At 35.3% G+C, this 25,806-nt stretch overlaps 1 protein-coding gene across 4 annotated transcripts in view; it reads right to left on the reverse strand.

The window, feature by feature from the left end:
* LOC100933356 (N-acetyllactosaminide alpha-1,3-galactosyltransferase) overlaps window positions 1-25,806 on the reverse strand; it is a 114,979-nt gene that overhangs the window by 8,013 nt on the left and 81,160 nt on the right. For all 4 annotated transcript variants that reach the window (XM_023507391.2, XM_031954223.1, XM_031954222.1 and 1 more), the window contains exons 4-6: window positions 23,686-23,757; window positions 22,692-22,745; window positions 20,463-20,600 (exon numbers count right to left, since the gene is read on the reverse strand). In XM_023507391.2, the coding sequence (XP_023363159.1) occupies window positions 20,463-20,600; window positions 22,692-22,745; window positions 23,686-23,757 (264 nt within the window). The remainder of the gene's footprint in view (window positions 1-20,462; window positions 20,601-22,691; window positions 22,746-23,685; window positions 23,758-25,806) is intronic.

Consider the following 25,806-nt stretch of genomic DNA (forward strand, 5'->3'; position numbering starts at 1 on the left):
AATGTTTGAGACAAGCAAGTGCAGTTAAAAAATATTAAAAGTATTGGGAAGAGGTAACATTTGGGCTGCAGTTTGAGGAAAATTACCAATCTCAAGAATTAGAGGTGAAGAGGGAGAGAAATCCAGATTTGGGGAATTACTAGAATAAAAGGCACAAAAGATAGAGAATATGTTTGGGAATAATAAACAGTCTACTTTGGTTGAAGCATTGAGCATTATGAGGGGAAGTAACATCATCAGCCTGGAGAATAAACTGGAGTCAGATTATGAAGAGCTTTAAATGCCAAAGAGGATCCCACACGTTCACATTTTGTATAACCAAGGCATCAGGGAATTGACAAAGCTTTCTGATCAAAGGACTGATATGGTTACATCTCCATTTAGGAATATCAGTTTCATACCCAGATATTGGATCGTAGAAATGCAAGACTAGATGTAGGCAAACCAATTAGACGACAAATGCAATAGTATAGGTGAGAAGTGATTAGAATTTGGACATGGGTTTACAACATGAATAAAGATAAGGAGACTGATGTAAGAGGATGTAGAATAAACAAAACTTGGTAACAGATTGGCTAGAAATGAATGACGGTGAACAGCCAAGGTTGCAGACCCCAGTTACCAGAAAGAAGTGTGGTGGTCCCTTTAATAGAAATAAGGAAGCTAGTAAGGATGAATTTAGGAGAAAAGATAATTTCTGTTTTCAACATGTTGAGTTTCAGATGCCTATGTGATTGAAATGGGGATGTTAAATAAATATTTAGTGACTCGGAGCACAAATCTGGGAGAGAATTGAGGTCTGAATATATGGATTTGGTAGGCATCTGCATAAATTCCATAAACATTTACCAAGCACCTACTATGTGCCAAGCATTGTTCTAAGAGCTTGGTATACAAAAAGAGACAAAAGACAGTCCTTGTCCTGAAAGAGCTTACAATCTAATGAGGGAGACAAAATGCAAACAAATATATGCAAAAGAAGTCCCCATACAGAATAAATGGGAAATAATTTAAAAAGGGAAAACAATAGAATTAAGAGAAAATAGGGAAGGCATAAATTTTAATTGGTACTTAAAAGGAAGTCCACGAGGTCAGTGGTGTGAGCAGAGCAAGGAGAACATTACCTTGCCCAAAGGTAGCAGACTTCCTATCAGGGTATTACAACAATCTAGGAATGTGGTTAAGAAGGCTTATAGGGGCAGTGAGGAATGTTAGGGAAGAAAAGGACATGTTCTAGAAAGTTGCAAAAATGAAATTCATGGGCCTTGATAATTGGGAGGGGGTGAGAGAGGGTGAGGCATCCAGGATTACTTCTAGGTCATGAACTTGAAGTACTAGAAGGATGGTTTGCCCACTACAGGAAGCAGGGAAGGAAGGAGTGGGAGGGTCTAAAGAGGGATGGGGAATGTCCAGCCCAGGGGCCACATAAAGCCAGAGAAATCATTTGCCAAGATATCTGCAGAAGATAATGAGCTGAAAGCTAGGTATAGCAACCTCCCACTGTATAAGTTGATAATTTTGTATGCCCCACAGATGATGTGGTAAATATCTAAATGATGCTTGGCAGAAAAAAGGTTCCCCATCTCTGGTTTAGGAAGAAAAATAATGAGATCATTCTCAGATATGTAGAGTGTAAAATGTCTACTAGAAATCAGTTCATGAATTCTGAAAGGCAATGGGAAATGTGAGACTAGATGTCAGCAAAGAGATTAAGGTCAAAAAGGTAAATCTAGAAAAGATTAACATGCAGATGGTAATTAAATCCATTGGAGTGGATCAGATCATCAAATGAAGTAGTATATATAGAGAAAAGAAGACCTAGCACATAAACCTATGAGACACCTATGTTTAGAAGGATCCTGCACAGGAGACATAGAAGTGATGTGTGATAATTGAATCCATGGGAGCTAGTAAGATCACTAAGGGAGAGTACACAGAGAGGAAAGAGACCAGAATGGAACACAGGGATATACGTCAGTATTAGGGAATGGGTGATAGGAGATGATGCTGGGGTGATTTAATGAGTGAGGAAGGGGCTCACAAGAGATGGCTTTAATTTTTTCGATTTAAGAAGAAAGTGAGATCTGCTGAGAAGAAGCAATCAAGGCAGAAATGGGCAGCAATGGTACAGATATTTCAGCATGAGAAATATAATATTTTCATGGGAATAGAGTAAAATAGTTGGCATGTGGAAGTGATGACCCAATAAGATTTGATCACATAAATCTGTAGTAGAACTAGTCAGCATTGCCATGGGCCAGCCTTCGGTAGCATTTGCCCAGCATGGGTGGAGAAGACAGAGCATGAAACACAAAGCGGGGTGAGATAATGGACAACAGGACAAAGTAGAAAGAGATTAAAGAGTCATTGGGCAATGTAATGTTTACCTGATTAACTAAAAGATTGAGATTTTGAAAGGAGCAAAGTGAGGCCAGAACAGGGGTAGTGGCCCAGAAAAGCCAGGAAGGGTAGAATGACAATAGCTTTTAGTGGGTTAGAGAATGTAAGCCCTAAGGGTGAAGCAAGAGGAAGGGAGAAAAACAAGTAAAAGAAGAATTTCAGAGTTATATGGATTATGGAGGTAGAATAACCAGAGAGTCAGTTGTGAATATCTAAACTATACACGCAGAAAGAAAGAAAACTACAGACCAGTATCATTAAGGAATACAAAATTTGCCAATAAAATACAACCATTCATTTAAAGATGAATCCATCATAACATAAAAAAAGTATCTGGAGAAATAATATTGTCAATAAGAGGAAAATTTAAGAGTATCTGACCATGTTTTTAGATTCAGATAAAGCCCTTGATAAAATATACCAGTCATTTATGTTGTAAACATCTGGAAATATAAGATTAGAAGGACTTTTCCAATATGATACAAAGGATAGATAGAAGGTATCTCAAACATCTTTGTGAAACCTGAAGACCCTAAAAGCTTTAAGCTGTTAAAGCTCAAAGCCAAAATAAGACTTGGGACACTACAAGCTGTATTTGAAACTACAAGCTAACATTATATACAATGAAAAACAAATATCAAAAGAATGCCATTAAGGAGAGAGACTTAAAAGGGGAAATTCATCCCCACCATTCTTACTGGTTAATATTGATAATGGATATGTAAAATTTTGTTAAATATTAAAATATGCAAAATATATCACCTACATAATCTCATTTGAACTTTGAAACAGACTTTTATGATTGATAATGTAGGGAAACATATTCATTCATTGTTAGTTGGTTTGTAGACTGAAGCAAACATTTCAGAAAGCAACATAATAATACACAATAAGTTGAAAAATGTATCATACCTTTAAACTAGGAAATCCATTATTGGGACTTAATCTCTTAAAAATTCATAAGGAAAAAAGTAACTATCTATATGAAACTATTCATAGTTGTTTTATTTATATTATCAAAAACACACAATGTACATATACAACAATTGGAGAATGGCTAGATTTGTGTGGGGATGGGATGGGGTGAGGGTGAGGGTAAGGAACCAAGGTTGGGAACTAGACCTATGATTGTTCTGGTAAAGAACCTATCACTGTTCATGACTAACACCTGCTCAGCAATTTAGAGATTTAGAAAGTTCCCTAAGAGGCTCTGAGAGAATAAGAAGATTTGACCATATTACATAATATGTTTCAAAAGAAGAATCTGTATATAGGTCTTCCTGATTGAGGCTTGCTCTCTATCCACAACTCTATGTAGCTTCTGAGCTAAATGAATTATATAACATTCATTATAGCACAATATCATGCTGCTGTGAAAATGAAAAATATCAAGTACATGGGGAAATACATCAAAATGTATATAAAGTGATGCAGAAATCAGCAATTTCAGAACTGAATACACCAAAACTGTATTTTTTTTTCCTTTCCCATTTTTTTTTTTTATTATTATAGTAGCTTTTTATTGACAGAATCCATGCCAGGGTAATTTTTTTTTTTTACAACATTATCCCTTGCACTCACTTCTGTTCCAATTTTTCCCTCCCACCCTCCACCCCCTCCCCTAGATGCCAAGCAGTCCTATATATGTTGAATATGTTGTAGTATATCCTAGATACAATGTATGTGTGCAGATCCAAACAGTTTTCTTGTTGCACAGGGAGAATTGGATTCAGAAGGTAAAATAACCCTGGAAGAAAAACAAAATGCAAACAGTTTACATATCTATTTCCCAGTGTTTTTTCTTTTGGTTGTAGCTGCTTCTGTCCATCATTGATCAATTGAAACTGAATTAGGTCTCTTTGTCAAAGAAATCCACTTCCATCAGATTACATCTTTCATACAGTATCGTTGTTGACGTATATAATGATCTCTTGGTTCTACTTCTATTTCACTTTCTAGCATCAGTTCATGTAATTCTTCCAAGCTTCTCTGTATTCATCTTGCTGGTCATTTCTTACAGAACAATAATATTCCATAAATATCTATATATCACAATTTACCCAACCATTCTCCAACTGATGGGCATCCACTCAGTTTCCAGCTTCTAGCCACTACAAACAGGGCTGCCACAAACATTTTGGCACATACTGGTCCCTTTCCCTTCTTTATTATCTCCTTGGGGTATAAGCCCAGTAGAAACACTGCTGGATCAAAGGGAATGCACAGTTTGATAACTTTTGGGGCATAATTCCAGATTGCTCTCCAGAATGGCTGGATTCGTTCACAGCTCCACCAACAATGTATCAGTGTCCCAGTTTTCCTGCATCCCCTCCAACACTCATCATTATTTTTTCCTGTCATCTTAGCCAATCTGACAGGTGTGTAGTGGTATCTCAGAGTTGTCTTAATTTGCATTTCTCTGATTAATAATGATTTGGAACACTCTTTCATATGAGTGGTAATAATTTCAATTTCATCATCTGAAAATTGTCTGTTCATATCCTTTGACCATTTATCAATTGGAGAATGGTTTTGTTTCTTATAGAGTCAGTTCTCTATATATTTTGGAAATGAGGCCTTTATCAGAACCTTTAACTGTGAAGATGTTTTCCCAATTTGTTGCTTCCCTTCTAATCTTGTTTACATTAGTTTTGTTTGTACAGAAGCTTTTTAATTTGATGTAATCAAAATTTTCTATTTTGTGATCAATAATGGTCTCTAGTTCATCTTTAGTCACAAATTTCTTCCTCTTCCACAAGTCTGAGAGATAAACTATCCTATGTTCCTCCAATTTGTTTATAATCTAGTTCTTTATGTCTAAATCATGGACCCATTTTGATTTTATTTTGGTATACGGTGTTAAGTGTGGGTCCATGCCCAATTTTTGCCATACTAATCTCCAGTTATCCCAACAGTTTTTGTCAAATAATGAGACCAAAACTGTATTTTTAAGAAAAAAGAAAGAATATGAGCAAAGAATTTTTTTATTCATATCTAGAAGGGGACATCCTATATGTTGTTCTTAAATCTAGGGTCTTAAAGTACAAGATTTTCCTCTTATTTTCTATGTTGACTTGATTTTAAAAAAACAAAAAGTAACCATCAACAAAAATAAAATTTGTAACCAAAAAAAAAAAAAAAAAAAAAAAAACTGAGGGTCTTGGAGAACTGAGTCAAATTGTGATATGGCAATAGATGAAAGCTAATGTAATTTTGCGCTATATGAAGGCATGCACAATGCCCTTCAGAAGCAAGAAAGTCATTAGTTTTGCTCTAGCTCATCAGAATACATCTCGAATGCTGTGTTCCATTCTGTGTTCCATTTTAGGGAAGACACTGAAAATCTTAAAAGAATTCCTAGTGAATGATGATCAGGATGGTAAAGGGTCCCAAGTTCAGTTCATATGAATGTCAAAAGAAGGAACTAGAGATTTTTAACTTAAGAGAAGAAAAAAATTGAGAAGCAGGAAGGAAAGACACGACTTTTGCATTTTAGGACTGTCTCATGAAAGAGGAATTAAAATTTGCTTTGCAGAGAGCAGAACTGAGAGCAATGAGTGGACATCATGATATATTTCGTCTTGATATAAATAAAAACTTTCTAATCCAAAGATTGCTTTGGAGTTTAGCGCTTTCTTTTCCATGGAAATATGCAGATCAAGGCTAGATGATCATTTGCTGGTTAAATTATAGAAGAGATTCTGGTTCAATTACGAGGTTGGACCAGCAGCCTTGAAAAGTACCTTCCAACTCAAGATTCTGTGACTTTTAACTCTTTATGAACCTGTCTCTTATTTTAAAACATAGGTCACAGAAAAAATATAACTGGGAACATCTTCAGAATATAGAACAATTTAGTTAAAAGAAGCAAAAGAAACTATCTAGTTCAACTTCTTCATTTTATTTATTCTGGATTTAATAAACACTTAAAAGAGAACATTTCCACATCCAAAATTGTATAGAAAAAGAGGACTGTAGGCAAATGCACAAATGTCTATTATGTTTAACTTGCTTTCTCTTCCCTCCTCCCTTCAATTAATTTGATAATCCAACACTTAAGGGAAATGACAAATACTGCTCAATGTTAGTGAGATCTGAGAAGACCAAAAAATTAGCCTTGCAAATGCAATGGTAGAAGCCTCTTGACTCAGTTAACTGATTGTGCTATTTCTTTCTTAAAAGGAGAAATTTTCTATCTGGTTAATTCTGAGATTGGCTACGATACACAGTTATGTATCAAAATAAAGACTAGTTATGACTCTTACCTGGAATCAAACAAAGTTAAGAATGCTTATGTCAGATCAGTCTGTGCTCTTGAAGGATTGTCTTACTATTGCTATAACTATATCCCTTCTTTGCACAGCAAAGTTCTATAACTGTAAAACTTCTAAAACTGTAAAAGTTTATCTGTTTGATGAATCTTGTTGTAAATATAAGCATCTCAGAATTACTATAATAAGAATGTAAACATGAAAAAACTTAAGTTATTTTTTCCTATTCTGTAATTGTGGCCACTAATAATTATATATTCATGTGAAAAATCTAGTCAATAAAGTTCCTCATTCTTTCTGGATAATTTAAGGATAATATACCTTCAAAGGAAGAATAAGACAAGTAGAAGATGTGATATGATAAAAATGTAAGTTTTAAATTTTAATGGAATAGTAAACTACTCCAAGAAAAAGCAACAAGATTAGATGTTTTCTCTAAGAACTAGGATATACACACATAGATATGATTGGCTTTCAAATGTAGCTACCATGGACAATTGACAAAAGAATAAATATAAGGTTATCTCCATAAGGTTTACTTAATATCACTATGTGAAAACAAAATTTAAGAAGAACATCCTTCCACAAATGCTTTGAGAATATAGTCAATTTGAAGATTTCTGAAAGAAAATGTTTCCAAGTATCAGATTACTTACTATACAGACAGTTAAGATTCAAGATGACATAAGCTGATTAAATATAGTTTAATTTGCAATCTGACTTAGTTTACCTACAGAGTTGTCTAAGTTTGTTTAACTTTTATGACATTGAAGGAAGCATGTAATTGTAAATTTGTCTTTAAAAAAAAGTTTGTTGTGACACTTGTGATTCCATGTATTCTTTAATGTCTGGGAAAATCTCCTTGTATTGTGTAGTGCAGTTGTTTTCTAGTGCATATCTAAGTTCCCCTGACTTGGAGCCCCTGATACTTTCCCCAGTTTGATTCCTCTGAATATGGATTGCTAGAACTCTGATGTCTGTCATTCCTTAAAGGAATTCTATCAAACTTTTGACAAAGTGAGCAGTGAAGATGCCTCCCTTGACTTGGATTATTTTAAACCTTAACCTAATTATTTGCTTTTGCAATTGTGCTTCTTCTAGAAAAAAATGTTGGGCTTAAAGCCCAAAACGGAAGGAACTGTGGAAAAACCTTATGGTATTGTTTAAACCTAGTCCTGTATGACAAGAAAGCAGATATATATATATATATATATATATATATATATATATATATATATATAGCTTAGAAACCAAGACATTATAATGTTTAACTTAGGACTTTGGGTCATGTCAACCCCAGAAAACTTCAGGAGATGCAAAGATTGATATTTAGAAGTACTAGTGAATTTCTGATTTCCTGGGTATGTTTTAATTACTCTATGTGAAGCTTAATTAATCTAGGTGCATTATTTGGAAAACTTGCTATATATTAACCAATCAGTTACTATTTCTATTCTTTGCTCCTTTATTTGAATCCTATATAATGTGCAATTTTTAGAGATTTAGGGGAGCAAGCTACCTATTTTAGGTCTCCCCTTTGTTAATAAATTTCTCCCTAAAATATTTTAGTTAAGGAATTTTTTTGTTCTCTGCTAACAATAATAAATTCAACATGTCAGGCAACTTGTATTTATTAAGCTGTCCTGCTTGTCTCTGAACTTCTACACTTTTCTGTATATTTAAAAAACCCCAAACAAATAACTTCAATGACTCATTTTCTTTTGACAACATTATGGTAAGCTCCTCTTCCCCCACAAATCATATCTCCTCCAATTGAAAAAAAAAATGACAAATTCAAACCTTATAATAAATAAACACAGCCAAGTCAAAGCAAAGCCAAACCCCCCAAACCAGATATTTCTCTTATTCATGGAAGAATGTCACATTTCTGAACCCCAATCCATCGTGCCTCTGTTAGGAAGTAGGGGTAGTGTGTTTTAACAACAACTGGTAACTCAGCCTTGATGGAGGGGTGCCAAGCTCTTACTTTCACAGATGGAAACTGAGACCCAAAGGCAGGAAATGTCTTGCCCCCAGTCACACAGAAAGTTAGTGGCAGAATCTTGTTTAAAACCACAGTCCCTTGCCATGGGCTCAGTTAACTATACTAAGCTGATATGTTCAGACTACCAAAGGGAGTTAGGTCACCAGGAATCACTGTGATCAGTAAAAGTCAAATCCCCTTCAAAAGTAGAAATATAAATTTATATAATTTCAATGTCATGAAGAATATTAGAGAACTAGTACAAGCCACCTTCCTCTTACTGGCTGTATGATTTTAGAGACTATTTGCTTTCTCTGGATCTAAGATTCTTCATCTAAAGAAGGATTGAACTACAAGTTCTCTAAGGGTCTATACAGCTTTAAATTTTATGACCTAATGATAAGTCCTTTATAGTTCTAAATTCTATTATTGATGCTAGGATCTGTTCTAAGATTTTCTACTTACTTGCTACATGAGCATAGGTAGCTTATTTCATCCCTCTGGGCCTCAATTTGCCCCATCTGAAGAGTCAGAACTAGATAAAGTCTTATTTATAAAAGAGATCATATAGAGACCCGAGGATTCCTTCTAATAACCTGACAATGTGAGCTTCAACCTAAAACATGGATGAGTATATCCAGAGAAAGCCAAGATTATGTTCCGTAAATACAGGAAAATCACTGTACCTAATTTCTCTTCCATCTCTAAAGGTTTATGACTATGTGAAAGTTATTCAAAAAGTTATGTCCCACCTTGATAATCTCAATATTTGTAGAACCAATGGATTCACTGAAAAAAGACATACACTGAACCTCTCACTCTTGTCTTGGTGCCATATTCCACGAGCTACAGTTTCCTCTTGAGGCTGCCATTTGAAAATAAATTAGTAGTAGCATTACAGCTGAATACCACAAAATCAAACTGCAGTGAGTCAGGCTTATTATTATACATGCCAAAGGGGGATGTGGTCTCGCTAGCAAATCAACCCATAGAAATTCTTCTGGGGAGAGGCAAATAGTCCATAATCCGTGGCTTAGTATCACAAGATTAAGACCATTTAACTTTAGAAATCATCAAGTCCAAAACTCGCATTTTAGAAAAGACCTTTATAGTATATATATACAGTATATGGCCAGGGAAGTCAAATGACCTGCCCCCAAATAGCAAAACTTAGCAAATAGCAGAACTATTACAGTAGCTTCTGGTTGCTCTCCTGGCTTCCAGAATCTCTCTTTTCTAATATTTCCTCACACAATTGCCACATGGATATTCCTAAAGCCAAAGTCTGACAGTATTACTCCCTTGCTCAAGATGTTTTAGTGGCTCCTATTGTCTCTAAGAAAAAATGCAAAACTTCTCAATTTGACCTTCTGACTCTAGCTTATCTTTCCTTATTATACTTATGGCTTACTATGCATCATTTCTGGGTATACACTCTGTTCCAAATAAATTGACTTTCTGTTTCTTGGATACAATTCCAGTTTCCATTTCTATCTTTGTACAGGTGTTCCTTTCTACTTCATGCCTAGAATCTACTTTTCCTCCTCGAGTCTTATTTGTCTTTCAGGGTTTGGTTTAACTTAACCAACAATATGGGCTCCATCATGGCTTCCTCTGCAGCCCCGACCATATCCTCACCCAACCCAAATTACTTTGTGTATATACATTTTGGATTTACATTCCTATGAGTGTGTCACCCATATCTGCTTAACTGCTTATACGCTCCTTAAAAATAGGGGTTACTTTTTATTATTATTACTTTTTTTTGTATGTGCAGCATTTGGAGGTAAACACTACGAAATGCTAGCTAGATAAATGAATGAAGTTGGGATCCAAATCTGGCACCTCTGACTCCAAATCTAATTTCAGCTGTACCATGGTCTTTTCCATTGTTTAGGTCCCAGGGGGCCTAAAGTTCCAAGAGAAAATGACATGGTTCTGTGTCCCAAATCACTATGGGATCTGACCTTTACAAATTAAGAACAGTTCAGGGCTGTGAACTGTTTCCAAAGAACCAGACAGGGATACCCCTCCCAACATTGTTAATAGACTCCCTCTCCCCCAAAAAATGATGTTGTGGAAAATAATTTGACAGGTAACAATAAGTCTTACAGGGAAAAATGGCAACAATATGTAGTAGAAAGAACAAACCTCAGAGTGAGCTTATATGTAAATCCCAGAATATCCACTAACAGATTGTACAGTCCTCATGAAGTCACTCTGTATTCTTAAGGTTTCAATTTCCTTATCAATAAAATCAAAGTGATGACACACATACTTCTTCCTTCACAGGATTGTGAAGGAAATGATTTGTAAAACTGACAGACCCATTTTGTTGTTGTTGAAATGTTTCAATCATGTCCAACTCTTTGTGACCTATTTGGGGTTTTCTTGGCAAAAATACTGGAGTGGTTTGCCATTTCCTTCTCTGGATCATTTTATAGATGAGGAAATAAATCATTACTATTATTAAAGATGTGACAGTGAAATGACTGATATTCATCATCAAATATCCAACTCAAGTCTTTAGCAATCAATTGACAAAAGGAATTTCAGATTTCATCAGGTTATGCTGGGATTTGGTAATATTGTAATAATGACTTTGACTAACAGTGTAGGTGTGGGAGACAGAATTATGTGAGGTATACCTTATATTAGAAAAATAGCAAGGCTTGTCTTGAGTGAGTGAGAGACAGACAGAGAGAGAGAGAGAGAGAGAGAGAGAGAGAGAGAGAGAGAGAATGTGTTTATGTAGAGAGATCTGGAAAATAATTGACAGGGGATATTTGAGGAATGGGAAGGGAGGATTCTTTATCATATTGTCATTGGATAAAATGTTCTCCTGGTTCTGTTTACTTCATTTTGCATCAGTTTATACAAGTCTTTCCAAGATTTTCTGAAATCATTTTCTTCACTGTGCAGATCTTATAGTATAACTATCACATTTATATACTGGAATTTGTTCAATCATTCCTTAATTATGGGCACCCCCTCAGATTCCCATTCTTTGACACCTATATTTGTACATCCTTAGAGTTTGTTTTGCTTAGAACCAATCTTTCCTTTAATCTCCCTTCTCTCCCTAATCCCCCTTTTTCAACTTTCTCTGTTGAAATGAAATATATTTCTGTACCCAACTGTATGTATGTTTATGTATACTTTTTTACTTTTGACCAGTTGAGATGAGAATGAGGTTCAAGTGTAAGCTGTTCCCCCATCTCCTTTTTCTTTGTATAGATTATATTCTGATCATGTGAGATAATTTCCTTAATCTTTATTTCTCTTTCCATTCTTTATTGAGACATCAAGATATACAAAACTACTCCTAGACCTAATTATATTCCCTATATGGACTTCAGATAAATAAGGGATTCAATAGTGACACATGTATCAGAGATGACTTATATGTATATGTGTGTACATACACACACACACACACGCATAAATATAAGTAGTTTGTCCTAGTCCCTTATGATTGTTTATTTATGCTTATCTTTTTATGTTTCTCTTACCTCCTGGGTTTGAAATTTCAAATTTGCAGCTCTAATATTTTAATTAGGAATGCTTGGAAGCTCTTTATTTCATTAAAAGTTCATTTTCTCTCCACCCCTTTTACCTCCTTACAACTTCTTAGTAACACCATACTCAGTTTTGCTGGGTAAGTTTTTCTTGGCTTTAAGATTTATATCTTTTGCTTTCTGAAGTCATATTGTAAGCTTTCCACTCCTTTTATAGAGATAGCTATTTTTAATCATGTGTAATTCTCACTGTGGCTCCTTAACACTTGAATTCTTTCTTCATTAATGTTTGATACACACAGCTAGGAAGCATTAAGTGTCTGGGCTGGATTTGAACTGAGGTCCTCCTAATTTCAGGACTGGTGCTCTATCTACTATACCATCTAGCTGCCCCTGGACAATTTTTTTTAAGATTTCTTGAAATAGGATGTCTAAGCTCTTTATAGTTTATAACATTCAAGTAGTCAAATGATTTTTAAATTCTCAATCTGTTTTCTAGATCAATAATTTTTGCTGATGCAATATTTTCCATTTTCTTCTATTCATACCCCCTCACCTATTTAAAAAATCTTGTAGTTCTTATTATTTCATGGAGTTATTAACTTTTATTCGCATCATACTAATTTCTAAGGAGTTTGCTGCTGGGACAAGTTTTATACCCCATGTGCCATATGTTAATTTCCTTTCTGATTCTTTCTTTCATAGCTCTCACTTCTTTTCCAATTTTTCCTTTAGTGCTCTTACATTGATAAAAACCATTTTAACTTAAAAAAAATACAAGCTCTTACATCATCTCTTCTAGGAATGCTAGCTAAATCTGTGCCAGAACTGTGTTTTACTTTGAGAATTTGTTGGTAGAGGTTGTGAAATCATTCTAGAGTTTATATCTCTAGAATCACAGCCATAATAATAGCTTTTTCATAAAGCTATTATAAAGCTATAGAGATTTCTTTTTCTATGCTCATTGTTCCAAACTACTTCCTGACTTTGGGTTTAATATTTAGTCTAAACACAGCACATTTCTTGAAGGAAGATCTATCTGGAGACTGATCACTGTTGCTGCTTTCTTTGGGTACTGAATTTTGATTTACTCTGCGATTCCATTCTATGAATGGGGGCTAACAAATGTTCAGTGATATTAAAGTGGTCTGAACCAGGGGAAAAGTCAGATGGCTGCTTTGTGATTGGAGTTCTGCAACTCCCTGAACATGGTTTGAGGCTGAGTCATAGTAGACTGCTGCTGGGCTCAACCCCTATCAGTCATTTGGGATCCCCTACTGGTTCAGTGAAAGAACCTCAGGATTACTTTTGATCTGGGATTTCTGCCTCCTTATTCTTATAAAAGCTTCAGATGGTGTTAGAAATGGGAAGTGAAATCCTGCTATGCCTCTGGGATATGAACCACACCCAACACCGCTCATCTCTGAATCTCTCCTCAGAGCACCCATCTAGAGCCTGTGGCACCTCTTTTCTGAGGTCTTTAAAATGGTTTTCAGTTTTCCTTTCTTCTTGCCTAGTTCATTCAGATTCCAATATATTCCACAATACATGAAATTCTAGATTTTTTAAGAAAAAAATCTACCAAATGATAGATGTCAGAATAGACCCCTTCTAAGTGGAAATCCAATTCAAAGAACATGGGATTTAGAACTGAAAGGGACCCGAGATATCTTTATCCAACCCCTTTCATTTCACAGATGAAGAAACTGAGTCTTAGAGGAATTAAATGGCTTGACTGATTAGGGTCACACTATTGGTTAGCATCAGAGTTAAAACTTGAACTCAGATCTTGTGACTCTAAATCCAAGATTCTTTCTATTAAGACATTCTAAAATACACACAAAAGAAAGGAGAAATTTGTCTCAATGTGAACAAACCTGATGCCTCAAAAGTTTACAAGAAAGCTTAAAAATTAAAAGACTGATGCAAAAATTTCTGAGAGATATAATTCAGAAAGTAAGACACATTAGAAAAAATTCCCCATGGCAGTGAAAAAAATGTGTGGGTTTTTTTAAAATTTTGGCTTCAGAATTTTCAGAAATTTTTCATCTCTATTATTAGAACAATATGGTTTACTAGAATTATGGAAATGAGACTTGTCTCATAAGGCTAAGTGACTTATGTGTAGTCTATGATGGGGTCAAGATTATAACTCTTACTTGAATTACTTCTACCATCTGCATGAACTCCTACTCATGTGTTGATGCAAAATGGGGCTAAAGTTTAACTAAATGACTAATCTGTAGCCTAAAATGGAACCAAAATTATAGCTGCACTCTGGATTATTTCTACCATCTGCCTAGCCTCCTGCTCTTGTGTAGTGGAACAAAACTCAAAGTTACAAAAACTGGTGATTGAATCTACAATAAATTTTTGTTATTTAATTTCAGGGGGCCCTCCTTGAAACAAAGAGATGCTTTTATTGACTTGTTTTAATTGAATCTCTTTTTTCTGAAAGTCTCCTTTGCCAAGCCCTTCCCCCACTCTTTCAGTTGAGAATTTAGCCACAAACTTCACCAGAAAATCTAACTATAACTAAGACCATTTACTAAGAATTCCTTCCCTTCTTCTCTCCTTATTCATCTTACATCCTGTAAATATCATCATCGACACTCATTCTGGTCTCTGAAGAAGAAGTTGTCCTTCTACCCATACTTAAGATTCTATATTCTTTAGTGTAATCCACCCATTGCCTATTCCCATCTTCTTCCCCCACTTCCACTCCCACCCCCTCCATCATCCCTACTCTCTCTAATACTAATTTTCTACTGCTTTTTTTAGATGTCTGTAAACACATCAAAGTGTCCTTCAAAAAATAAACAAAACTTTTCAGTAGACCTTATCAATATCTTCATATAGCTCTTTTCCCCTTCTCAATTAAAATTCCTTTGAGAAGCCATAGGCATTTGATGCTTCTCCTTTACCACTAAACCTTCGCTAACTTCTCTGCAAGATAGCTTTGACCCTCACCACAGAACTGAAGCTTCATTGTTCAAAGTCACAGTGATCTCTTAATTGTAAAACCTAATGGTCTTTTTTCTCCATTTTCATTTTTCTTGACTTTACCTTCATTAACATAGTTGATAGTAGAAAAAGACTAGATAGTCTTTCTTGATTGTCTCCTGTCTCACTCTTCCTTCCCAGTCTCTTTCTCAGAAAATCTAATTCAATCACACTAAATTTGAGTGTCTCTCAAAATTAAGTCCCACGTCTTCTTCTCTTAGTCCTTGGATAATTTCATCAGTTCCCAATCTCTATACAGATGATTCCCAATTCCCAATATCTAAGCCCTAGTTTTCCTCTTGAATCCAGTTCTATATAACCAACTGTATTAGACATGTCAGAGTAGATGTCCCCATAGGTCCAAAACAAGGTTCGTTATCTTTCTACTCAACCTTCTTCTCTTCCAAAGTTTTTTTATAATTATAATGGTTAAAGGAACTATCATCCTCTAGTCTGGCAACCTAGTGTCACTTTCAAATCCTCACATACATTATATATTCAATCAGATGTTAAATCTTGCATCTCTCATAAATCTTCCCCTAAATTTATATATCCATTACCCTTATTCAGGCCTTCATCACTTCTCACTTTGGACAATTACAATAATAGCCTCTAATTTCTCACTGCTTCAGGTCTTTCACGTTACAGTCAAAGTGTTTTCCTAAAGCATTTCAAACCTCATCATCATTCTCCTACTCAATGAATTTCAGTGTTTCCCCTGCTCCCTATTGCCTCTGGATTCAAGTATGAACTCTGTTTGTCCAAGAAAATAAAACATGAAGAAAAAGGATTCATAAAGACAAATTATTCATAGCACCTGTTTTTGTGTTAGCAAAGAATTGGAAACTGAATGGGGAGTTCCCACCAATTGGAGAATGGCTGAACAAATGATGGTATATGAATATGATAGAATATTATTCATTCTCCAAAGTTACCAGTGATCTCTTAATTGCTAAATCTAATGGCCTTTTCTCAATTCTTATTTCTTGGCAGCACTGATAATAGACTATCTCTTTCTGGACAGTCTCTTTTGATTGCCTCATATGACTTTTCCTTCTTATTCTCTTTTCCGACACCTAAATAAATTGTGTTGTAAGAAATGACGAAAGGAATGATTTCAGAAAAACCTGGGAAGACAGATATGAGCTGATGTGAAGTGAATAGAATCAGGACTGAGCAGAACAATTTATAAAAATAACAATAGCAAAGACAAACAACTTTGAAAGACTTAACACAATGATCAGTGACAGTTTCAGAGCTCTCATGAAACATTCTACCCACCCAGTCATAGAGAGGTGATGGATTCAAAGTACATATTGAGGCTTATGAGTTGTTTTTTGTTTTTAAACATACTCAACATGACCATTTGTTTTGCTTAACTCTACATGTTTATAAAGTTTTGTCTTTTTTTCCCCTTCTCAATGCAGGAAATAAAGAGAGATGAAAGGGAGAAAATTTGGATTTTAAAATAAAATAAAATTGAATTTTTAAAGATTACTTCTTTGACTATGTCAGAAAGACTTTGATCCAGCAATATTACTATATTTGTATAGCAAAAAAAAAAAAAAAAAAAGAAAAACCATTTTTACAAAAATATTTATAGCAGTTCTTTTTATGATGACTAAGAATTGGAAATTGAGGGTGATATTTAATTGGGTAATGGTTGAACAAGTTGTAATATATGAATGTAATGTAACATTATTGTTCTATAAGAAATGACAAGTAGAATGATTTCAGAAAAACCTGGAAAGACGTTACATAAATTGACACAAAGTGAAGTGAGCAGAACCAGAACATTGTACATAGAAACATCAATATTATACAATGAACAACTGTGAAATACTTAGCTATTCTCTGCAGTATAATGATCCAAGATAATCCCAAAGGACTCATGATAAAAAAAAAAATGCTATCTACCTCCAGAGAAAGAACTTATGTCATCTGAATACAAACTAAAGCTTTTTTACTTTCTTGAGTTTTCTTGCACAAAATGCCTAATATGGAAATGTTTTACACGATTGAAGATGTATAACCTATTTCAGATTTTTTAACAGTCTCAAAAAAGGAAAAGAGATAGAATTTGAAACTCAAAACATAAAAAAAAAAAAAAAAATCAATAAATGTTAAAAATTGGGGAAAAATAACATTTAAAAAAAATTATTTCTTTGTCAATAAACTCTTCAAAACCTGAGTCCTTCCAATTGTTTTAACATTACTATATTTCATATATTCTATGGTTTATCCATTCTGACCTATTCACTATTCCTGTCATACTATGCTTCATTCATCTCTAATCTCTAAGCCTTTCTACTGGCTACACTTGGAAAGCTCCCCCTTTCTCACTTTCACCTCTTAGAAATTCTGATTTCATCCAAAATTCATTTCTAATACTAACTTCTGTGACAGGCCTTTTCTGGTCACTACATTTTCCTTACTACCCCAGTTGCTAATTCCTGACACTATAAGGTTACCTATCCTTGTCCCTATTTATGTATATATTCTCATTCCCATTAGATTGTAAGCTCTTTGAGGGAAGAGAGCATTTTTCTTTCTTTCTTTTGTTTTTCTTTCTTTGTTTGTTTTTAATCTCCTATGCTTACAATAGTGTCAGGGATTCAGCAAATGCTTAGTAAATGTTTACTAACTGATTCTCCCCAAGATCTTTGGATTCTGTCCTCAGATATACACAAAAAGTTCTATTCTACTACCACATTGTGGTGTGGAGATGATGACGAGTTTCCAAAGGCTCTGCCAAAAGAACACAGGCTCTGGCAGGTTCTATGAGGCAAGAATGTGAGTATACAGTCCCAGTGATTGACCGAGTCTGAACCACAATATTTGGATTCTTGTTAACTTCAAAGTCCCTAATGTGCTGAATAAGAAAGCAAAAATGGTACCAAAGAAAACAAAAACTGGAAGAAAACAGAGACCAGACTATAAATAGAGGAAGCCTATTGTTGGTGGCAATATGATTTTGAGGTCACTTAAATGGTCAATTCTCAAGATGTGAAGAGAGCAAGTGATTTTTAAATTCAAAAGTATTATTACTACAAAAAAGATGGTGCTAAGAATATTAATTATTAACCCAAATGTGTACATTCTTATTTCCATAAAATCTTCAGGAGATTATTTTACACATCTATTAAGGATATCCTAGATTTGAATATGAAAAGAGAAAAAGGCAAGTTTTCACAAATTACACTAGTGATTAGTGAAAATAATGTGTTCCGTGAACTGGTCACATATATTTTATATCTTGTTAACTATAAGGAAGCTTTGATAACAGGTGGTAGTAAAGAACAGAGATAGAAGGACTCTTACTTAGATATGAGAGAGTCCAATGTAATTTACTGTAAGCAAAATGAAAGTCAACATCTTCAGTGAAATGCTCAAAGATATTATTGCTATGAAATAGAAGAGCTAAAATTCAATATCAGGTCTTCTGCTTCCAAATCTGGTGTTTTTCCTGCTCTCTACTTGGTTTCTGTGATTACGTAAGTAAAATGCATCCTCAGACATTCTCCACTAATAAAATATCTCCTATTCCTATGTTAAGATTGTAAATTATCCTTGATATATGTAACAACAGAAATAAATCTGATGGCTGTTGTGATTTTTAAAATATCACCTAAGGGATAAAGCGAGGAGATATGTTGAAGCTTTTAGCCACTTCATGAGGATGACCTTAATATGACATTGATGATCCTGTGATATCTGTTATCATGCAAGACAGAAAACAGAGAAATATAAACTGTTGTTCACTGTCATGGATGATGTCCAGCACATCATTACAATGAAAAGACTCTCTTTATATGGTGAGGTTTTCCAGATGCTTCTATTTATGGAAAAACATGAATTGATTGCATCAAGCCTGAGGATAATGCAGACTCCTAAATAGACCTATAATCATTTAAGAGTTTACCTTAATATTCTAGCCAAGGAAAACTAAGTGGATAAAGGTAATGTTTGTTAGAACCAGCTACACCCAGGGAAAGAACTCTGGGAAATGAGTGTGGACCACAACATAGCATTTACACTCTTTCTGTTATTGTTTGCTTGCATTTTTGTTTTTCTTCCAGGTTATTTTTACCTTCTTTCTAAATCTGATTTTTCTTGTGTAGCAAGACAACTGTATAAATATGTATACATATATTGTATTTAACATATACTTTAACATAGTATGGGACTAGCTGCCTCTAGGGGAGGGCGTGGGGGGAAGGAGGAAACAGTTGGAACAGAAGGCTTTGCAAGGGTCAATGTTGAAAAATTACCCATGCATATGTTTTGTCAATAAAAAGCTATAATTTAAAAAAAAAAAAAGATAATACCTGTTGTCCAGCATTTGACAGTTGGATTGCTAGCACATGGAGCTGGTCTATCAATAATTATATCTTAGAGAACACAACAGATTAACTATAAATTGGGCACAAAATTGAACAAGCGGAGACAGGAAGACAAAATTGTCCATGCATAACTATGAAATATTTTTAACCATCTTGAGTTCCTTCCTTGTTTCCAAAGTCAATCTTTTTTAATACCAATGTTCTTCAATAAAACTCTATGAATGAAAATTATAGAAGTATCACAATTTCCAAACAATCAAAAAAGGGCAATGGAGAGACTCATTGTGAATAGGAATAGTGTGCAATATATTAACAATAACAGATTCTACTCATAAAGCAGAGCAACAAATATTATCAATGAGATGTAGCACCAGAAAAATAGAAGAGTCATATGTTATAAAGATGAGGGATAACAAGTGTTGCCTTGATACCCATGGAAAGTCAAAGGGAGCTAGAGGAAAGCCTCTGGGGAGATTTCTGGGAGGGAAAAGAGAAGATAAGAATGTGCTGATGGTCTATGAGCTGCAGTTTGCTTTTAATGGCTTATTTTTTCAAATAGTACACATGGAAGGTCTTTGGAATAATAAGACATCAGATCTGGAAAGGACTTTTAAAACCAGCCCCCTTAAAGATGGGAAAATGTTCCAGCCAGGTTATAAAGAATTAATTAGTGATAGACCTGATCCAACTCTTTAAACCCCATCTAATAATCTTTCCATTTTTTATTCATTTTGTTTAATAGACAAGTTGCCATGACTTGAAAGAATAAATGAAAAATAAGGCAAAAATTAAAACCTTCAAAAAATGTGAATCCCATGTTGTGATGTATAAAAAAATGACTATCTCATTTTGTACCCTGAGTCCATCACTTCTCTTTTGAGGGTCCATCACAATTTTTCACATGAAAACATGGACATGAAGAAGAGTCACCCTTGGTACTTACCTTCCAATAGCAAATACTGTTAAGCCTACTGTGATCTTTTGCTTAGTATAATATTCTTCCAGGATCTTTCTATGGTAAGTCCCCTCCCATATGACCGGAGCAAGCCAATTTGTCACTGTCAGAACATCAGGGCGTTCTCTGGGGGGAGAAGTAAATAGATCAAACTTCCTTTCATTAAAATAGTAGCCAATATTAGCAAAGCCAGTTACTAAGATTATGTGGGCCCATTGCACAGAAAGTGTGCTGGAACTGGAGTCAGGAGATCAGGTCCAAATTCTAAATTACATTTAGTATCTCATTGACCATGTTACATTCTCTCTCTCTGAATCTCTTTCTTCATTTAGAGAATAAGGATATTGGACTAAATCTTCCTCCAGCTAATGGATTACCACATTTGATTTGGGATTTTACTCCCTGAGGCTCAACTGTAAAGAAATCTTATAGATTAGGATCTTGCCATTACCAGGGGAACAGCTAATAGGGCAAAGTTTGGGCAACAAAGGAGTTACTGTTGGCACTACCCACTGTACGTTACAGCCTCTCCTTCCTCTTCTTTCTGCTCACTCCCTTTTTACCTTCTCCTTTACCCATGATTCAGGTCAAGCCTGGCACAGGCAAACATCATCTTTGCTTTGCTTATGGTTTCCTCATGGACTCTCTAAAGTAGGTAAAGAAAGACACTGATACCTACATTTCACCCAAACCCAGATTCTCACAAATTCCTCAATATAATAGAAATATAAGAGGGGCAGGTGAGTGAGCCAGCATCTGAGACCAATGACACAGAATGGACTATGGAGGATGCCTACTTCATACCCATTCATTTTAAAGAAGAGGCAAATGAGGCCCAGAAAGTAACCCATCCAAGGTCCACAGGGAGTAAATAAAAATGGTAGGAATCAAGTCCAGGTTTTCTGAATCCCAATCCATTATTCTTAGCACCACTCCATGACATTCTGTGCTCTTCAACAAGTCATGGAATCACTCTTAGAAGGGAATGTGAAGATGCTGAGTGAAATGAGCAGGACCAGGAGATCATTATATACTTCAACAACAATACTATATGATGACCAGTTCTGATGGACCAGGCCATCCTCAGCAACGAGATCAACCAAATCATTTCCAATGGAGCAGTAATGAACTGAACCAGCTATGCCCAGAAAAGAACTCTGGGAGATGACTAAAACCATTACACTGAATTCCCAATCCCTATATTTATTCACACCTGCATTTTTGATTTCCTTCACAAGCTAATTGTACAATATTTCAGAGTCTGATTCTTTTTGTACAGCAAAATAACGTTTTGGTCATGTATACTTATTGTGTATCTAATTTATATTTTAATATATTTAACATCTACTGGTCATCCTGCCATCTAGGGGAAGGGGTGGGGGTAAGAGGTGAAAAATTAGAACAAGAGGTTTGGCAATTGTTAATGCTGTAAAGTTACCCATGCATATATCCTGTAAATAAAAAGCTATTAAATAAATAAATAAATTTAAAAAAAAAAAAAAAAAGAAGGGAATGTGAAGGTTATCGAGGTTGAGACCATAGAAAAAGCCCTGAACTCTACTTCTATTCCTGGATCTGAATACCATTTTTGATATACACAGAGACACTAACTCTGTTTTGTTTTTGTTTCTGCGAGGCAGCTGGGGTTAAGTGACTTGCCCAGGGTCACACAGCTAGAAAGTGTTAAGTATCTGAGACTGTATTTGAACTCAGGTCCTCCTGACTCCAGCGCCGAAGTTCTATCTACTGTACCATCTACTTGCCCCTGAGAGAGTTGGACAATTTAAAAGACAGGGTCTTAATTGAATACAAGCAAGAATCACCTCTACAGTATCTATTAAGCTGTGGTCATCCAGACTCCAACTGAAGGCTTGTAGAAGGGTCATTATAAGATTTGGAATAAGCCTATTCCTTGATTTGGGTATCTATAATCTAAGTGGGTCAAACTAGCTACACATCCAAGTCCCTTCCCGTTCTGACATTGCACGATTGCCCACTCAATGTAGGAATTGTCACTTGTTTCTAAAGCACGCAGCTCAAAATCTCCAGGATTTAGCTTTCTAACTCAGTGCTTATGCTTAAAAACAAAGAGTTGTTCCCTTTCCCTCCATCTGGAATATTCCCCAGGCTACTGACAACTGGTGACAGAACACCATTAATTCCACACTAGGCAAAGTCGAACATTAACTTTCTAGGAAAGCAGAAAGTGTCTCTTACTTGGGATTAAACCAATCTGAGAGCTGGGGTTCTTCAATATGATAATTCTGGCTCCTGGATACAAACAGAGAGAAAAAAATACAATGAGTGTGGAGACACTGGATATAATTCAAAATGATTAAGATCATGTTAGATCAAACATTTGTTACACAGAGGTGAAGAAAATCAGCTTATGCAGGTGTTCTGCACCTGAGCTCCAATCTCGAGACTTATCTTTAAGTAAAAGGCGTGGGATATACCTACTGTTCTTTATATATCTTTTTTCCTTCCTCTCTTCTTTTGACTAAAAGTTTTCATCGATTTCCTCACTCCGGATGAGGTAAAACTTAAAGCCAGTCAGAAACTTAACATCTTAAGTTGACTGCACTATTGAGAGTTGTAGAGTGTCACCCAACCAGAGGCACTTGCTAAAACCCAGGTTATCCTGACTTTGAAAGCCACACTATTATCAGACTATCTCTGTTTCAGAGAATGAGGCAATTAATATGGTTAAAAGTTCTCTGAGCTGTGTGGTCCTTGGCAGGACTAAGCTCATAGAATCAGAGTTGAAAATTGACCTTAGACGTTGCTCAATCCAAGGTTCCATCTAATGAAGGAGTCTTATACAGAACACTCATGACAGATAGCTATCTTCTTTCTGTGCATATTCAGTAACAGGGAGCTCACTTGACTCAGGGGCAGCTCATTAGGTTGTTGGTCAGTTCTGAGTAAGAGCAAGTTCCTCCTCTGAATGAGAGGAAATCTGTTTCCTTATAAATTTCCTACACTGGTATTCCTACAAGGGAATGACAACACACATTCTGAAGCAGAAGTGAACTGATGAAAACTGAAGTGTCATAATTTCCTCTTACCAAGCAAGATTTCCAGCCATGTTTTAACAAGCAAGGAAAAGGAGTTTATTCAAAAAGTCAACTGAAGGTGATTTTAAATTTGTGGGATCTGGGAATCATATGCTCATGGAACAAAACAGCTCATCTATCACAGAAGTCCTCACCTATTGTTAAACCAGTTGGACAGCCACCATCTCTTCTGGACATTGGCATTGCTATTAATGCTCCCTTTGGATCTGGAGGAAGACAAGAGATTGTTAATTTAGTCACTCAATATCAATAAGCACTAATTAAGCACCTATTATGGATCAGGTATGGTGCTAAGTGCTAGATAATAGGAACACAAAGACTAAAAACAAAGCCTTTCTTAACCTGCAAACTTTCATTCTACAGAGGAAAACCCAGCAGAATATAAATAAGTAAATACAATAAAAAACAAATTATATAGGCAGTAGATTAGGAGGGGGAAAAGATGAACAGGTTGTGATAAGGGTAGGAAAAGGCTTCTTAGGAAGGGAAGCAATGTTGCCTAAAGGAAAGTTTCCAATAAATGGAAAATTAAGAACTGAGTAGGACAGAGATTTTTCAAATAACTATATACCTAGAAGTAAGGGTGAAAAGAACACTGGATATGAATCCAAGTTCTGTTACTTACTAGCTGTATGATTTCAGGCAAGTCACTCAAGTTTTTTCATCTGTTAAATGAGGTTAGACTTGGAAGGATCTCTACATTCCCTGCCAACTTTAGATGTCGTGATCCTAAGCATCTTAGACACAAGATGAGAAGGTTCAGATTTTTACCCACCAAGTAAAATTTATAACAATTTTTAAGTCAGATTTTAAATTACAAATTCTTTGGATTTACAAGTACAAAAAATTTTATATACCAAATTTTGCCTTGTAATTAACTAGCTGTGTTATAATGAGTAGAGTTCAACCTTTCTGAGCCTTCAATTTTCTCATGAGTAAAATGTGAATTTTAGGGTTAAGCCTATGTCAAGATTTTTATATGTATCAAATAAAATGGAGTATATCAAGTCCAAAAATCTATGCCAGTTATTTCTAGTCCAATCCCTTCATTTAAAAATAAGTAAATGGAGGCTAATGGATGGTTCAACTTTAGTTTTAGAGAACAAATGATGAATCATTTTTCCATCCTCTTGGTAAAGGGTGGAGTACCACAGGTGAAAAATATAGTATACATTGTCAGATAAGTAAGGCTAATCAGCTAATTTTGCTTAATTCATTTAATTTGTTGCAAGAAAAGTTCAGTAGTGGGGATGATTGAAATGCAAAAAAAAAAAAAAAAAAGAGGCTTCAATAAAAGAAACTATAAAGTACATACAAAAAAAGAAATCACTATATAACACAACTTTGATTTGACCCCAGATTCTTTCCTACAATGACATCAAGTTAACCAAATTGAACTTGGCAAAGTTAACAGGTTTTTAGGAAAAAAAGACTCCTCACACTTGTTGGTTATAGTGGATCTGCCTCTGCTTAGTGTACAGTCCTATCTGGTCTACATACCAAAAGAATGAGGTCCTCCATGAAGCAGGGAGCAGAGGTAGGGACAGAACATGGTTTGCTTATCGGTTTGCTAAATAAGGAAGTAGGGTAATTGAGTGGCCTCTCAACTCTCAGCTACCATAAAGAAACCACACTTAAAACCTTACAGCATTGTAGTAGCTATTACTAACCCAGAAATCTGGCCTTTTGCTGCAAAAAAAGGGGATTTAAGTTCTCCCAAAAATGAAAGAAGCTGCCATCATACTGGAGCCATCTCTCCAACACTTCTTTCCCTGTGTATTGGTGATTTTAAAAGAAACTAAAATTGCACTAGGGAAAGAAGAAACTTAAGTTTTGGATCTTGTTCTGCCAGAATCATATTCTTAGGGCCTTTGAGCAAAGCACAAGAGCAAAGAATCAGTTCAGATCTTTGTCTTAATTTCCATGTCCATAAAATAGAAATAACTGCTTGATCTATGTGCTTCACAAGACACTTTGTTATGTTTAAAAATATTGATGATAGCCCATTTTTCTACAGTTTCCAAGTTTACAAAGTTTTCCTCTGAACATGCATCTGAGGCAGAGAATGGGAACATCCTCATGTCCATCTAGCTGTCATACTGAGCGATGAACTAGTTTTGAAAAGAAAGAAGAAAGTAATGGATAGAGGGCTAGGCTTGGAGCAAGGAAGACCTGAATTCAAATCTGGCTTCAGAAGCTTACTAGTTGTGTAACCCTAGTCAAGTCACTTTACTCTGAAAGTTTCCTCATCTGTA

Source organism: Sarcophilus harrisii, chromosome 2 (genome assembly GCF_902635505.1).
Source record: "Sarcophilus harrisii chromosome 2, mSarHar1.11, whole genome shotgun sequence".
In the NCBI taxonomy this organism is placed as follows: domain Eukaryota; kingdom Metazoa; phylum Chordata; class Mammalia; order Dasyuromorphia; family Dasyuridae; genus Sarcophilus; species Sarcophilus harrisii.